This window comes from Coenobita brevimanus, chromosome 115, assembly GCF_032717465.1.
Source record: "Coenobita brevimanus isolate Jiangsu-jjx chromosome 115, ASM3271746v2, whole genome shotgun sequence".
Lineage (NCBI taxonomy): Eukaryota > Metazoa > Arthropoda > Malacostraca > Decapoda > Coenobitidae > Coenobita > Coenobita brevimanus.
The window spans coordinates 17,963,327-17,977,603 of record NC_137068.1 but is presented as its reverse complement, the minus strand read 5'-3'; the positions used below and the strand labels follow the sequence as shown (position 1 = coordinate 17,977,603).

General features: G+C 42.3%; 1 protein-coding gene across 1 annotated transcript in view; it reads left to right on the top strand.

Annotated features, from left to right (window-relative positions):
* TfIIB (transcription factor IIB) overlaps window positions 1-14,277 on the top strand; it is a 43,351-nt gene that overhangs the window by 12,608 nt on the left and 16,466 nt on the right. Inside the window, exons 5-7 of the mRNA XM_080286927.1 lie at window positions 6,308-6,421; window positions 7,768-7,869; window positions 9,407-9,661. Coding sequence (XP_080143053.1) covers window positions 6,308-6,421; window positions 7,768-7,869; window positions 9,407-9,661 — 471 coding nt within the window. The remainder of the gene's footprint in view (window positions 1-6,307; window positions 6,422-7,767; window positions 7,870-9,406; window positions 9,662-14,277) is intronic.

Below are 14,277 nucleotides of genomic sequence, written 5' to 3'. Positions count from 1 at the left end.
TGTTCTGTAGCATCACATAAACGTATCCGATTGAGTCAGTCTGGATGCTGCCTCATTTGAAAAGGGGTGCCAAATCCTTGATCGTTCACTTCTCCTCACACCATTCATCCAGCCAGCTCAGTCTCTTGTCAGTTCCCTAGCCTCGCCGACTTCCAAACCTCTCTTCCTCACACACTCATCCACCATATCTCTCCACCTTCTCTTTGGCCTATCTCGCCCGGTCCCTCCTTCAGATTCTCTCAGATATACCTTTTTCACCACTCTGTTGTTATCCTTTCTCTCCACATGACCACACCATCTCAGTACACTCTCTTCGATTCTGGTGTCCACCGACTTCCTTACTCCACATCTTTCACGAATCACATTATTTCGTATCCTATCCACCCTCGTTACACCACATACATTCTTCAGCAGTCCCATCTCCACTGCTCTTACTCTTGACTTTTCATTTTCATGCCACACCATGGTCTCACATCCATATGTTAAAGTTGGTACTAACACACCTTCATGTAAGCCTCGTGCAGCTGCAACTCTCAAGCCTCTGTTTCTTATCAAGGCCTTCATAGCACCAGCTACTTTTCTTCCTTGTGTCACTTTCTACTTCTTTTGCACATTTTCCTCTTTTTTCTATCATTGTACCCAGCTATTTGAACTCGCACCAATTCCAGTCTCTTTTCCATCACTGTAACATCACACTGGGAGTCACTTTCTCTCTCAACAATCATCACTTGACTCTTTTTTTACATATACTTTCGAGGCACGACGCTCACAGACATCAGCTAAACTCTGCACCAGCCTACCAAGTTCTCGTCCGGTACTTGCAAGCAGTACTGCATCATCAGCATGCAACAAATTTGAGATATTCGATCCATGACCATTCATTACCAGTGCCATCCCTCTCTCCATTTCTCGTGTTTTTACTTCTCTCATCACCCTATCCATGTATATATATATTGAACACCCATGGGACATGACATAACCTTGTTGCACACCCGCACTGATTGTGAACCATTCACTTAGATGCCCATTAATCCTTACACATGCTTCACTACCATCATAAAAACTCTTGACAGCACCTAGTAGCTTACCGTTTGCACCGTACATGTGCAAACCTTTCCACAATCCATCTCTGTCCACTTTGTCGTATGCTTTTTCCTATGTAGTATTTATGTATGTTTTACCATTTTCTTCATCATTATCATCGTCATCTTTGTCCTTATCTTTAATATCTTCTTTACTGTCATATAAATTCGTCTTTGTCTTATTTTTTCATTTAGTTTTTGGCCAGGCTAAGTGTCCCCCAGATTCCCCTTTCTAAAATCACTTGATCATGGCAAATGTTTTGGAGAACCTTGGAGGTCCCAATACCTGCCCAGGGCCCCAACCAAATGGGCAGATTCACATGGCCATATGGGATGTGACAGTTGTGAGTAAGGAGAGCAAGAGGGTGGAGGTAGTGAATGTGTTCAAGAGTGCGAGATATGCCATGATGGCATTGTGTGCAACAAAGATGAAAGGGTGTGAAGTGGAGGAGTGGGAGGGTGTGAAATGTGTAAGATTGGGGATGAATGAGCAAGGAAGATGCAAGGAAAGAGTTGCTTTGTGGATGAATGAGGTGTGGCTGAGTGGAATGAGAGATTACAAATATGTCAGCTGTCAGCTCAAGATGTATGTATGTCAGGTTCAAGTTTGAGAAGGTGAAAGTGGCAGTGATTGTAGCAGTTGCACTTTGTGATGACAGGAGTGAGAGAGAGAAAGACAGGTTTTGGGATGAGCAGATGAAGCAGTAGGAGAAGTGCCCAGGAGCTATACAGTGATCGTAATGGGCAATACGAATGGAAGAGTAGGCACTGGTCCTGAGGATGACATAATGGGTTGTAATGGAGTACCAGGAGAAAATGATAATGGGAAGCAACTGAAGGATATGTGTCAGGAAAGGAGGTTGTGCATTTGTAACTCGTATTTCCAACAGCAGAAAGAAGTGCTTGTTGGAGGTATGTAAGAAGGCATGGATGAGTGAAACTGTGCCAGCAGAGTGGAAAAAGGCTGTAATTGTACCCCTGTACAAAAATAAATGTGAGCAGAGTGAGTGCAAGAATTATTGTGGCATAAGTTTATTGAGTGTTGTAGGGAAGGTATATGGAAGAATTATTGTAGAGAAAGTAATAGAGATATCACTCCCTCTTCTGTCTTTCTTCCTTCATTCTTTCCTCTTCCTTCTGCCAGTGGGTGACTCTACAATATCCTGTACACCAGGAAACCATTTACTGCACTGGGTGGTAACCATATAACCAGATTTTGGCGCCTGGTGGTTTAGTGGGTAATTACGGCCCTCCAATCGGATTGAGCCTGTGTTGGTTTATATCCAAGGGGTGGTTGGGGTTTATTGCACATGTAATGTCACTCAGGGATGAGTGAGGCTGGTCACTCTCATCTTAAATGTCAGGACCTAGTAACTTGTGAACAGGGTGGCTTTTGGAATGGTAGAGGATGTGTGGATCAAATATTTTCAGTGAGACAGATAGTGGAGAAGGCTTGTGAGAAGGACTATAAGGTGTTTATGGCAATCATGGATCTGGAAAAAGCATACGACAAAGTAGACTGAGAAGGATTGTAGAAGGTTTTGCGCATGTACGGTATAGATGTTAAGTTGCTAGGTGCCATCAAGAGTTTTATGATGGTAGTGATGCATGTGTAACGGTTAATGGGCATCTAAGTGAATGGTTCACGATCAGTGTGGTGTGTGAAAAGGTTGTGTCATGTCCCCATGGTTGTTCAATTTATATACGGATGGGGTGATGAGAGAAGTAAAAACACGAGTAATGAAGAGAGGGATGGCATTGGTAATGAATGGTGATGGATGAAATATCTCAAATTTGTTGCATGCTGATGCTGCAGTGCTACTTGCAAATATGGGACAAGAGCTTGGTAGACTAGTGCAGAGTTTTGCCGATGTCTATGAGCATCGGGCCTTGAGGGTAAATGTAGAAAAGAGTACAGTGATAGTTATTGAGAGAGAAGGTGACTCCCAGTGTGATTTTACAGTGAATGGAGAGAGACTGGAATTGGTGAGAGAGTTCAAATACCTGGGTACAGTGATAAAAAAGAGAGTAAAATGTGCAAAAGAAGTGGAAAGTAGAGTGACACGAGGAAGGAAAGTAACTGGTGCTATGAAGGCCTTGATAAGAAACAGAGGCTTGAGTGTTGCAGCTGCACAAGGCTTACATGAAGGAGTGTTATTGCCAACTTTAACATACGGATGCCATGGTGTGGCATGAAAATGAAAAGTCAGAAGTGAGAGCTGAGGAATGTATGTGGAGTACAGAGAGTGGATAGGATACGAAATAATGTGATTCGTGAAAGATGCGGAGTGAGGAAGTCTTTGGGCACCAGAATCGAAGAGAGTGTACTGAGGTGGTATGGTCATGTGGAGAGAATGGATAACAATAGAGTGGTGAAAAAGATATATCTGAGTGATTTTGAAGGAGGAAGGAGGCGAGGTGGGCCAAGTAGAAGGTGGAGGGATATGGTGGATGAGCGTGTGAGGAAGAGAGGTATGGAAGCTGTGAGGCTAGAGAACTGACAAGAGATCGAGCTGGCTGGATGAATGTTATGAGATGTGCATGATCAGGGATTTGGCACCTCTTTTTAATGTGACAGTGTCTGGATTCATTTTATTGGATACGTTTATGTGAAGCTAAAGAATGTGGTGAAAGTTTTTGGCGTATCAGATAGAGCCAGGATTCCGGAGGCATGAATGGTGAGAGAATGGAAGCGTGGTCTATTGGATTGGGGAAGCTTAGGCTGTCTGGACGTTGCTACTCCTCACCCTGCCCAAGGGTGGGAAGGGAGGTCCGGATGATGATGATTATTTAATGTCATCATTAAGTAACGTTGGGTCTGGTTAGTACTTGGATGGGTGACCGCCTGGGAACACCAGATGCTGTTGGCATAACGTTCTCCCTATGTGTCCAGTGGGGTTGGGGGAGGATTAGTGCCCCTCCCTGTAAAACAATTAACTCTAAACCCTTGGCCACCCCGTTTGGGATACAAGGCGTCTGGCAATGAATGAATCATCATCATCATCATAGTTATCATTGCTCAGTGGGTCTGATATATCCTCTGTTATTAGAACTGGGAATGGTGATACATCACTTTATTGGGTTAGCAGGTTGAAGTACTGTAACTGAAGATCATTTCATACAGCATTTATGATGTGCTTGCATGCGACGGCATTGGTCACCGAATGGCAGCCCTCCACACTCATCGATCTCTGGCAGTCTCTTTATTCAGTCACTTATCCCTGAAGTCACACTCTATGACCTTTTCCCAGGTCTTTTTTTGGTCTGCCTCACGATCTTGCTATCGATGGTCACACTTTTCACCTTCTGCAAACAATGGTCATTCTTCATCTTCTCAACATGCCCAAGCCATCTCAATCTACCCCTCCTCATCACAACACTAATACATTCAAGTCCCATCCTTCCTCTCAACTCTTCAGTCGCATCTCTAGGACCCCCCAGGCCTCGCATTCAAGAATGCGCTTCACATCCATCTTATCATTGTCATTTCTGTACGTCTGAGTTTACAAATGTCCTGTTACTGTCCAGATCTCTCTACCATACAGCATGCTTATAACATGTTCCCCAATAACAAAGCTCATCCCTACACACAAAAGACTCCAGCAAGATCAGTCCTTTCATGCTTGAATGCCTGACAATCACTACATGTTGTCCCTGATACACTGCACACACAAAGTCAGCATTATTTCAAAGCCTTCCTCTGTTGGCACTTCATCTCTTATGCACCCACTTATCACACGATCTGCACAAGATGAAGCTACTTCCTTCATCCTTGTGGCACACATGCAGAGGTGTATGGTACGCAGGAGGACTACTGGGCCTTGAGAGCCAGCTGAGAAGCCTATGCCCAGAGTCGGACACAAAAAAAAAAAAAAAGAATGCACATGGCCATACTCCCTTTGCTTTGGCAGTACTGCCACCAACCCTAATTATCATCACTTTTTATTCATCCACATTTAAACTCTTGTGCCCCATTCCATCTCTCTACTTTCTAAATCATTCCTCCACCTCTCTGTCATTCTCAGCAATCAGCACCAAGTCATCAGCATACAACATCTCCCATTGGAGTCCGTTTCTGATGTTGGTCATATTTTTATCATCGTCGTCATCATCTTCGTATTCATAATTTTCCTCACCATTTTTATCTTAGTTGTATTTATCATCATCATCACAGCTACCATCTTTACCTCCATTTTTTATCATCATCAGCCATTATCATCATCATTATCATCTTAGGGACCCCTCAACAGGCAGTGGCTGTGACAGAACAACCTCCAGAGCACTGTGTCTTAACATACCTCCTGTTTTCTCTGATATTTCTCCATCTCTTCCATCTTTGTCACCAATATAGTTCCACTCTTATGTTTGTAGTAGTACCACCATGCAGCATGGAAAACTACTGTGATGTTGTTGTCTGGGGCATTGCATTATAGTGAAGTCATTCACAGTGTCCTTGTAATGCAGCTCTGCTCTTCTTGTATACTTCGCTGTGATGGCATAACTTCAGCAAAATATCTCTGGGAGTACCTGGCTGAAATGCTTTGTTGCTTGCAACCCATAAGGCTCATGTCTAGATGAGTCTGGGGCCTTAACACAAAGTATGTTTTATTTAGCTATTTATTTTTTAATTTTATCTGTAGTGAATTACAGAAAATTACCTGCAGAATTTTTATTTCCATTATACCTGAAATGCTAATAATAATTTTCCCTCCAAATTTCCATGCTAAGTGTATGGAAATACATACCATACACTGTAATAGAACATACCCTTTTCAGAGTGAGGCTTATATTTCTCTGTTTAATGCTGTGGTGTAGTGGGTTAAGGGGCTTGGGGGCAGAAGCCATGAGGTACAGAGATGCATAGGTGCAGTGCTAATTTCTTTAACTTTGGTCTTAGAGCTTGTGTAGGGATATTCACCCACTATTCTGGGATAAGAGGCCACTGTATCATCAAAGTTACCTCCCTTAGATGTTACTCTGGCTACTCATTAGCCCTACCAGTCCACAAGGATGGATAGACACCTGACACAAATGGCACCAGTGACCTGCTTAATCCACATATTCCAGTTATGGACTGAGAGGTTGAGCATTTAATCCATGGGTCATTGGTTGATGTACGTATCAAGTACAGTACCAGTTACGAGAGAATAATTGGACACTTTAGGACATGTCTCCGACTGCTGATGAGGAGTGATTTGTTGCTAATCCATGTTAATCTTCCACAGATGAGCAGTTCAGACCGAGCCCTAATCAATGCCTTCCGTGAAATAAGTAATATGGCTGACAAGATCAATCTACCAAAGACAATAATTGACAGAGCGAATGTTCTCTTCAAACAGGTTAGTGGAATTGGTCCTTAGTATTCTTTGTTGTACTTTATAATTCCTGTATTGATAAGCAAAATTTTACTGTTAGCTTAATCACCTCAGCCTTCCAAAAGCCCAGCGAAACTGTGTTCTGGAACCTCCACCAGACATTCATAGCACTGACCATGCTCTTTGTGGAGGGACAAGAGTTCACGTAACCAGACTGCAGTGTGGTCATCACCCATATCTGTTTCAGTACCAAAACAGTACAGCTCGCAACCAGTCTGTGCAGTCCTCACACACCACAACACACCCAGTTTATGGATTTTATGCTCTCACAGCATAAGCAGACCTTAAACATAGTTATAACAAAAGTTACTTGGGTCTGCTGTTCTGAATACAATATTTATGTCACTGTATTTTAGTGTCTTACATTTTAAATTTGATATTAACAGAGCCAAACTTCCAGTCAACTGATTGTGTTATTCGCCTCCTCTATACTGTATATCCAAGTTTTCTAGAATGTAATTAATCGTCATCATGCAATCAGGTTTTCTCCTTACTGTGCATCCTACTTCACCCCATGCTTAGGGGGGAGGGAGGGGGAAGAGGTCTGGAATATAATAGACCGTAAGTGTTAACCAGGAGATTACTGTTCTTAGAATTACAGAAAATATCTCAACATTGAGTTCTGTCATATCTACCTAGTGTTAAGGTCACAACTTCTTACTGGTACTTTATTTACAGAGTAAGTTTTAGCTTTCTGAAATTCAGAATTGGCTGGGTTTTTATTTTTAACTCAGACATCTTCTGTTGATTGTTTCAATCATAGGAACTGTTACTTTAACTATCTCGTATTAGATACTGGTGCAGGTCTTACTTTGAAGTTATGATAATCTCATTTAAATTGTTTTGATATCTTTGTTCTTTAGAAGATTTGCCGAAATTTAGTGATGAATACATTATTATATGATCTTAGCCTACTAAGTAGTTTAATTGGCTGCCAAAATTATATCTTGTAGCACTGACGAGAAGCCTACACTTGGTGGCACTGTACATCCTCGCTGGAATGAAACAGCTGTGGCATCCATTTTGGGAATCAGACCTCCTATTTCCCTCCACCTTGCTGTGGGGAATATTCGTGGTTAGACCCTTGTAAGGTGCTGTCTACCACAAGGGGTTCCTGTGTTCCTGCACAAGTTGTACTGTACTGTACTTGTAGGACAGCCCTATAGAAGCAGTAGCTTAACTGTGGTCTGTGAGTTTGCTTGATGAGACAGACCAGGGTTAAGTAACAACAAACCAGCAACTGTGCCATGTAGGATTGTAATTTTTTTTTTCTTAAGATATTAAGACTATTTTTGTGCTTTTATTTACAGGTTCATGATGGTAAAAATCTGAAGAGCCGTAGCAATGATGCCATTGCCTCAGCATCTCTGTATATAGCCTGTCGTCAGGAGGGTGTGCCTCGAACTTTCAAGGTAGGAGTGCTTTATGTGCATGCATGTATACTAATAGCATAACTTTGTTTTACTTTGATCTTGGACTGCCATACCTCCTTCCACCTTCATACTCATTCACATACAGTCAGTCCTCCCCTAACGTGATTTGCTGTAGCGCGATATTGCTCTAACATGGCATGAATTTGTGGAAGGAAATAAACGTTCTAACGCGGGCACTGTTAACGTAACGCGGTAATTTGAACCGGACGGGTTGTGATTTGGCCTCAGCAACGGTGTCAATCGCACACTCTGCATGGTTGTGGTGGGGTGACGGTGGAGGAGGTGATGGAGAGTGCCAGGGACACCAATGACACTTCAGATGAGTGGATTATGCAGGAAGTTGAGCAACAAGACAGGGACAAAGAGGAGAGGGAACAGCTAGAGGAAGAGAGGGAGGCCAGACCAGCAGGTGAACCCAGCAGTGAAGTGTTAAGTCAGATCTTGAGTTGAGCTGAGTCTCTCAAGAAGTTCATCTTTGACAGCGACCCTTTCCTTGCAAGAGGTAATGACGTGATTAAGCAGATTGTTGATGTAGTCAGCGGCTACAATCGTATGCACACCGACCAAGTAAACCGCCGTAAACAGTCACTGATCATCCTTTACTTTGCCAGGCAAGCTGCCGCTGGTCTACAGCAAGAGGATATCCAGTGACAGCAGGATGAAAAAGTTATGGAGGACCTAGAAAATGATGTTAGGAATGTTGCTAGGGAATGGAGTTTGAAGGATTTTAGTGTATGTTCTTCCCCTGTACCTCATCTCTGGTGACGTGTGTCTGCTCTTCTCCTCACATGTGATACAGTAAATAAAAAATTCCTATTGAGCTAATATATTTTTTATAACCATATCAATGCTTTTAGGAGGTTTAAATTGGGGAGTACCAAAAAAATTGCACCACAAGGGGGGAAGAGTGGAGTTTGGGCGGGGGTGCGGAAGGAAATAGGGGTTTCCAAGAGTCCCTGTAACGTGATATTTGCTTGATGCGATGTTGGTGCGGAAGCAAATAGCCGTGTTAGGGGAGGACTGACTGTATATCCTTTTCATGTCATCATCATCATCATCATATAATCCTGTGTTGCCCCTTGAGAAGCGTAGGAGCCCAGGGCTAGGCAAGTCGGTCCTGACATTTAAGATGAGTGACCACTTGTCACTCTTGTCTTAAATGTCAGAACCAACTTGCCTGGCCCCAGGCTTCTACGTTCCTCGTGGAGCAATGCAGGCTTAGATGATGTATGTATGTACTAAAGTACTGCTTTATCCAGGTTAGCATAGTTACCTACCTTAGGTATTATAGTCCTCAGAGTACTTGTACCAACCAGCCCACATAAAGTGGACGGACACAGGTCTCATGGTGCTAGTTGCCCGCATCAGGATTTAAACCCTGGTGCTATGGGGTTGGCAGTTTGTTAGGAAGCAATGCTAATCACATATTTTGTACTAAGTTATGTAAAAATGGTGGATTTTGGATATCTTTGCATGAACAGGGCACCTAGAAATCTTTCTATACCTCTTCTTGCAGGAAATATGTGCTGTCAGTAAGATCAGCAAGAAGGAAATTGGGCGTTGCTTCAAGCTGATCCTGAAAGCACTGGAGACCCAAGTGGACCTCATCACCACTGGTGATTTCATGTCACGGTTCTGCTCCAACTTGGGACTCCCTACCTCAGTCCAGAAAGCAGCCACACATATTGCAAGGAAGGCAGTGGATCTAGATATTGTTCCGGGCAGGTCTCCAATTTCTGTGGCTGCTGCTGCTATTTATATGGCATCACAGGTAAGGTTGTCAAGTTGAAATAGTTATAATATAGTCATGTCCTATTTAAGGCCTGTCAGATGTGGCATCCCTACCTCAGTACACATACAAAGCCTGCGAATTCCTCTGTATTTTAGCCTCCCACATCACAACATAGTCATCTCATGCACCTCACTTTACCTTCACAGACAATCCCTCAACATTTCCTCAACAAAAAGCCTCTGTGAGTGACAGGTTTAAGTGGGTGGTTTCCTGTGATCCACTGGGTTCATGTCCAGATAAACCTGGGGTTGTAACAAACTTTTTTTTTTTTTTTTTTTTTTAAGTAAATTTGTCGTAATGTAGATAAGGTTTGTCTACAATAAAAACATCGTGTAAGCTGGGCAAGTTCAAAACCAAAAGTATGTATTGTGAGTGTAGATTACAGGTTTCATCTCATTGGTATAGTTTGTTGTGGAATTTGTGTTGTAATGAAATACATGGGATATGCTTGACAGTGTCTGAAGGAGTTAATGAGCACAATAAAAACTTATTTCTGATTTCTTAACAACTTTAAGGAAGAACTGAGTGTACAGTTAGTATGAACTGAAAAAATTTTTCATGACTAAGGTGATAATGACTTAGCATGTATTTTTCACTTACTGCTGCACATGATTCTTGTCAAGATTCTGAAATCAGAAGTGATTCTTTATTTATTTATTTATTTAACACCATGGTCATTAACCCATAGGCTCCCAGGTTTCCTGTGTGAGGGATTTTGCTGAGTGGATGCTAGGCGTACCGCCCTCCACCTGTTGGGTCATAGTTGCGAACCTTATAGGTCCTTACCCTGGGGTTCCTGTCTTTATTAAAATTTGAAAATGCCCAGTTCCATCCTATATGGAGGACACTGGGCACCAATGGGTTCATCAGATACAGGTTTTACATAAAACTGTTTCATATAATGGAAGTGTTCCAGTAAGAACTTTAAAGTATGGTACAAGTTGCATGTATGTGAGTGCAATTGAATAGCATGTATTGTATACCCTTATTTCTGTTTAAGACAGATGCCTTCATGTGCGATTGATTCTAGTAGGTGGTTGACCTGCCTGGTTGTGCAAATGTCACTGTCTCCCTCCATATTCCCTGAAAAGAGGATGGTGTACTGCAGGAGAACGACAACATAGCCAGTACATTAGTTCACTGGGTTCATATTCAGATAAGTATTGGACCACATCAAAATTTAACCTTATGTATGTAGCTTAGAGGACTGAGGTGGACCAAGAGAGAGGGGAGCAGTGAGGGAGATAGACTGAAAGTTGAGAAGCTGAGGATCAAAGAAATAGCAGATGAGTACAGGTCCAAAGTAGAGGAGGAGTTAGAATCAGTGAATTGGAATGAACTGGATCTGGACAGCCTGTGGAATACATATAGGGATTGCTTTGTTAGGAATGCAAAAACGGTGTGTGGTGTGGCAAAAGTAACAACAAAGAAGGAAGGTATGGCATGGTGGGATGAAGAGGTCAAGAGAGTGGTGGAGGAAATAAGGAAGAAGTGGTTAAGTGGATGCAGGACAGGGGTTCAGTTGAAATAAGAACTGAATATATTGAGAGCAAGAAGCACGTAAAGAGACTAGTGAAGAGGAAAAAGAAGGAAGTAAATGATGATCTTGGAAGAAAAATGAATGCAAATTGCTCTGAAAATAGGAAGTTATTCTGGAAAGAGGTGTGGAAATTCAGAAGTGACAGTGGAGGAAAGAAATGTGAAAGTGTGAAGGATGTAAGTGATAAATTATTAACCTGTGGGAATGAAGTGAGGAATAGATGGAAGGAATGTTTTGAAAATCTGATGAATGGGACTGGAAAGAGGAAAGTGGCTGTTAACATGATTGGTTTTGGAGGTGTGTAGAGAAGGAATGCAGTGCCAGGAAATGTGACACTCGCACAGGTGAAGAATGCTGTGAAGTGGCTGAAAAACTGGAAAGCAGCTGGGGTTGATGAAGTGTATGCAGAGATGATTAAGTGTAGTGGGGAGAGTGGAATGAAGTGCTTGTTGGAGATATGTAAGAAGGCATGGATGAGTGAAACTGTGCCATTAGAGTGGAAAAAGGCAGTGATTATACCCGTGTACAAAAGTAATGGTGAGCGAAGTGAGTGCAAGAATTATTGTGGCATAAGTTTATTGAGTGTGGTAGGGAAGGTATATGGAAGAATTATTGTAGAGAAAATAAGAGAGATATCAGAAGTCCTAGCGAGTGACAAACAGGATGGCTTTAGGAGTGGCAGAGGATGTGTGGATCAAATATTTACAGTGAGGCAGTTATTTGGAGAAGGCTTGTGAGCAGGACAATAAGGTGTTCATGGCATTTATGGATCTGGAAAAAGCATACAACAAAGTAGACAGAGAAGGATTGTGGAAGGCTTTGTGCATGTATGGTGTAGATGGCAAGCCACTAGGTGCCATCAAGAGTTTTTATGATGGTAGTGAACCATTAGTAAGGGTAAATGGGCATCTAAGTGAATGGTTCATGATCATCGTAGGCATGCGACATGGCGACAAGGTTGCTTAATGTCCCCATGGTTGTTCATATGGTTCTGTATATGGTTGGGGTGATGAGAGAAGTAAAAACACGAGTAATGGAGAGAGGGATGGCGTTGGTAATGAATAGTGACGGATGGAAAATCTTAACTTTGTTGTATGCTGATGATGCAGTGGTACTTGCAAATACGCGACAAAAGCTTAGTAGACTTGTGCAGAGTTTTGTAGGTGTCTGTGAGTGTTGTGCCTTGAGAGTAAATGTAGAAAAGAGTAAAGTGATGGTTCTTGAGAGAGAAGGTGACTCCCAGTGTGATGTTACAATGAATGGAGAGAGACTGGAATTGGTGAGAGTTCAAATGCCTGGGTACAGTGTTAGAAAAGAGAGGAAAATGTGCAAAAGAAGTGGAAAGTAGAGTGACACAAGGGAGGAAAGTAGCTGGTGCTACGAAGGCCTTGATAAGAAACAGAGGCTTGAGTGTTGCAGCTCACTCGATGCAGTGCTGCTCTTAGGTGATATATATATATATATATATATATATATTTTTTAATGGAAAGAAGAAGGAAGCAAAGGCCAGGAGCCTGCAAACTGTTCCTTCCAAGGAAAAAAAACAAAAACAATACAAAAGAGAGCCAAATTCAAGATCCGTTCATTTTGAGATTCCTGGACACACTGCATTTGAAAGCCTGGAGGTCATAGGAAGTAGGAGATACAGACAGAGGGAGACAGTTCCAGAGTTGACTTGTTGCATAAATGAAGGACTGGGAGTAACGGTTAACTCTTGCATTAGAGAGTTGGACAGAAAAGGGATGAGAGTTTGTTGCTAGATGGGTGCTATGTGCCTGCAGTAGTACCGGTATTGGAAGGATGCAAGCAGATAGTTCAGAGGAGTGACCACTGAAGTAGTGATTGAAAAGAGATAAAGATACAACAGTGCAATGAAGAGACAGGTTGAAGGGAGCAAGTAAGAGGAGGAGAGTTAATAAGACGAAAAGCCTTTGACTTCACCCTGTTGAGAAGAGCTTTATATGGGGAGCCTCCCCACATGTGAGAGTTGTACTATACATGGGCAGATGAAACGTGTGTGTAAAGTCAGCAACTTTGCAGGGGTAGAGAAGGCATGGAGTCAGCTTAGCACACCTAATCTCTTGGAAGCAGATTGTACAAGAGAGGTAATATGTTCTTTCCAAGATAAATCCTGAGAGAATGAAACCCAATTATATTTAAAGATGATGCAGGATTGAGCTGGATGTTGTTGAAAATTAGAGGGTACTGCTGCGGAAGATTTTGTTGGGTTGATAGATGTAGAAACTGAGTTTTTGATACATTAAAACAACAGGATTACTCTTACCCCACTCAGAGATATGAACCAAGTCAGACATTAGGTGTGCCATAGCCTCATCCCATGTTTGTTGAAGTATTTGCTGAGATGGACACTGCGGGAAGCTAATGGATTGGTGAAGGGTGGAGTCATCAGCGTATGAGTGGATAAGATAAGAAGTACAGCTTAGAGAGTCAGCTTAGAAAGAGAGTTGATGATAGGACAGAACCCTGAGGAACACCACTGTTGATAGCTGTAGGAGAAGAATGGTGGCCATCTACAACAGCAGCTATAGAACAACCAGAAAGGAAGCTAGAGATATAGGGACAGATAGAAGTATAGAAACCGTAAGAGGGCAGTTTGGAAATTAATGATTTATGCCAGACTCAATGGAAAGCCTTTGAGATGTCAAGTGCAGTGGCAAAGCTTTCACCAAAGTCCTGAAAGGAGGATGACCAAGAGTTTGAAAGGTAGGTGAGAAGATTGTTAGTGGAGCATCCTTGTTGGAATCCATACTGACGATCAGAAAGAAAGTTGTGATAGAAAAGACACTTTAAAATTTATTTTGTTAAGAATAGACTCAAAAACTTTGAAACACAGGATGTTAAAGCAATTGAATGATAGGTAGAGGGATGGGAATGGTCACTCTTCTTTGGACAGGTTGAATAAGAGCAAACTTCTAGCAAGAAGGAAAGGTACAAGTTGACAGACAAAGACAAAAGAGTTTACTTAGGCAGGGTGTAAGCACAGAAGCACAGTTCATGAGGACAACAGGAGGGACCCCAACAGGTCCATATGCCT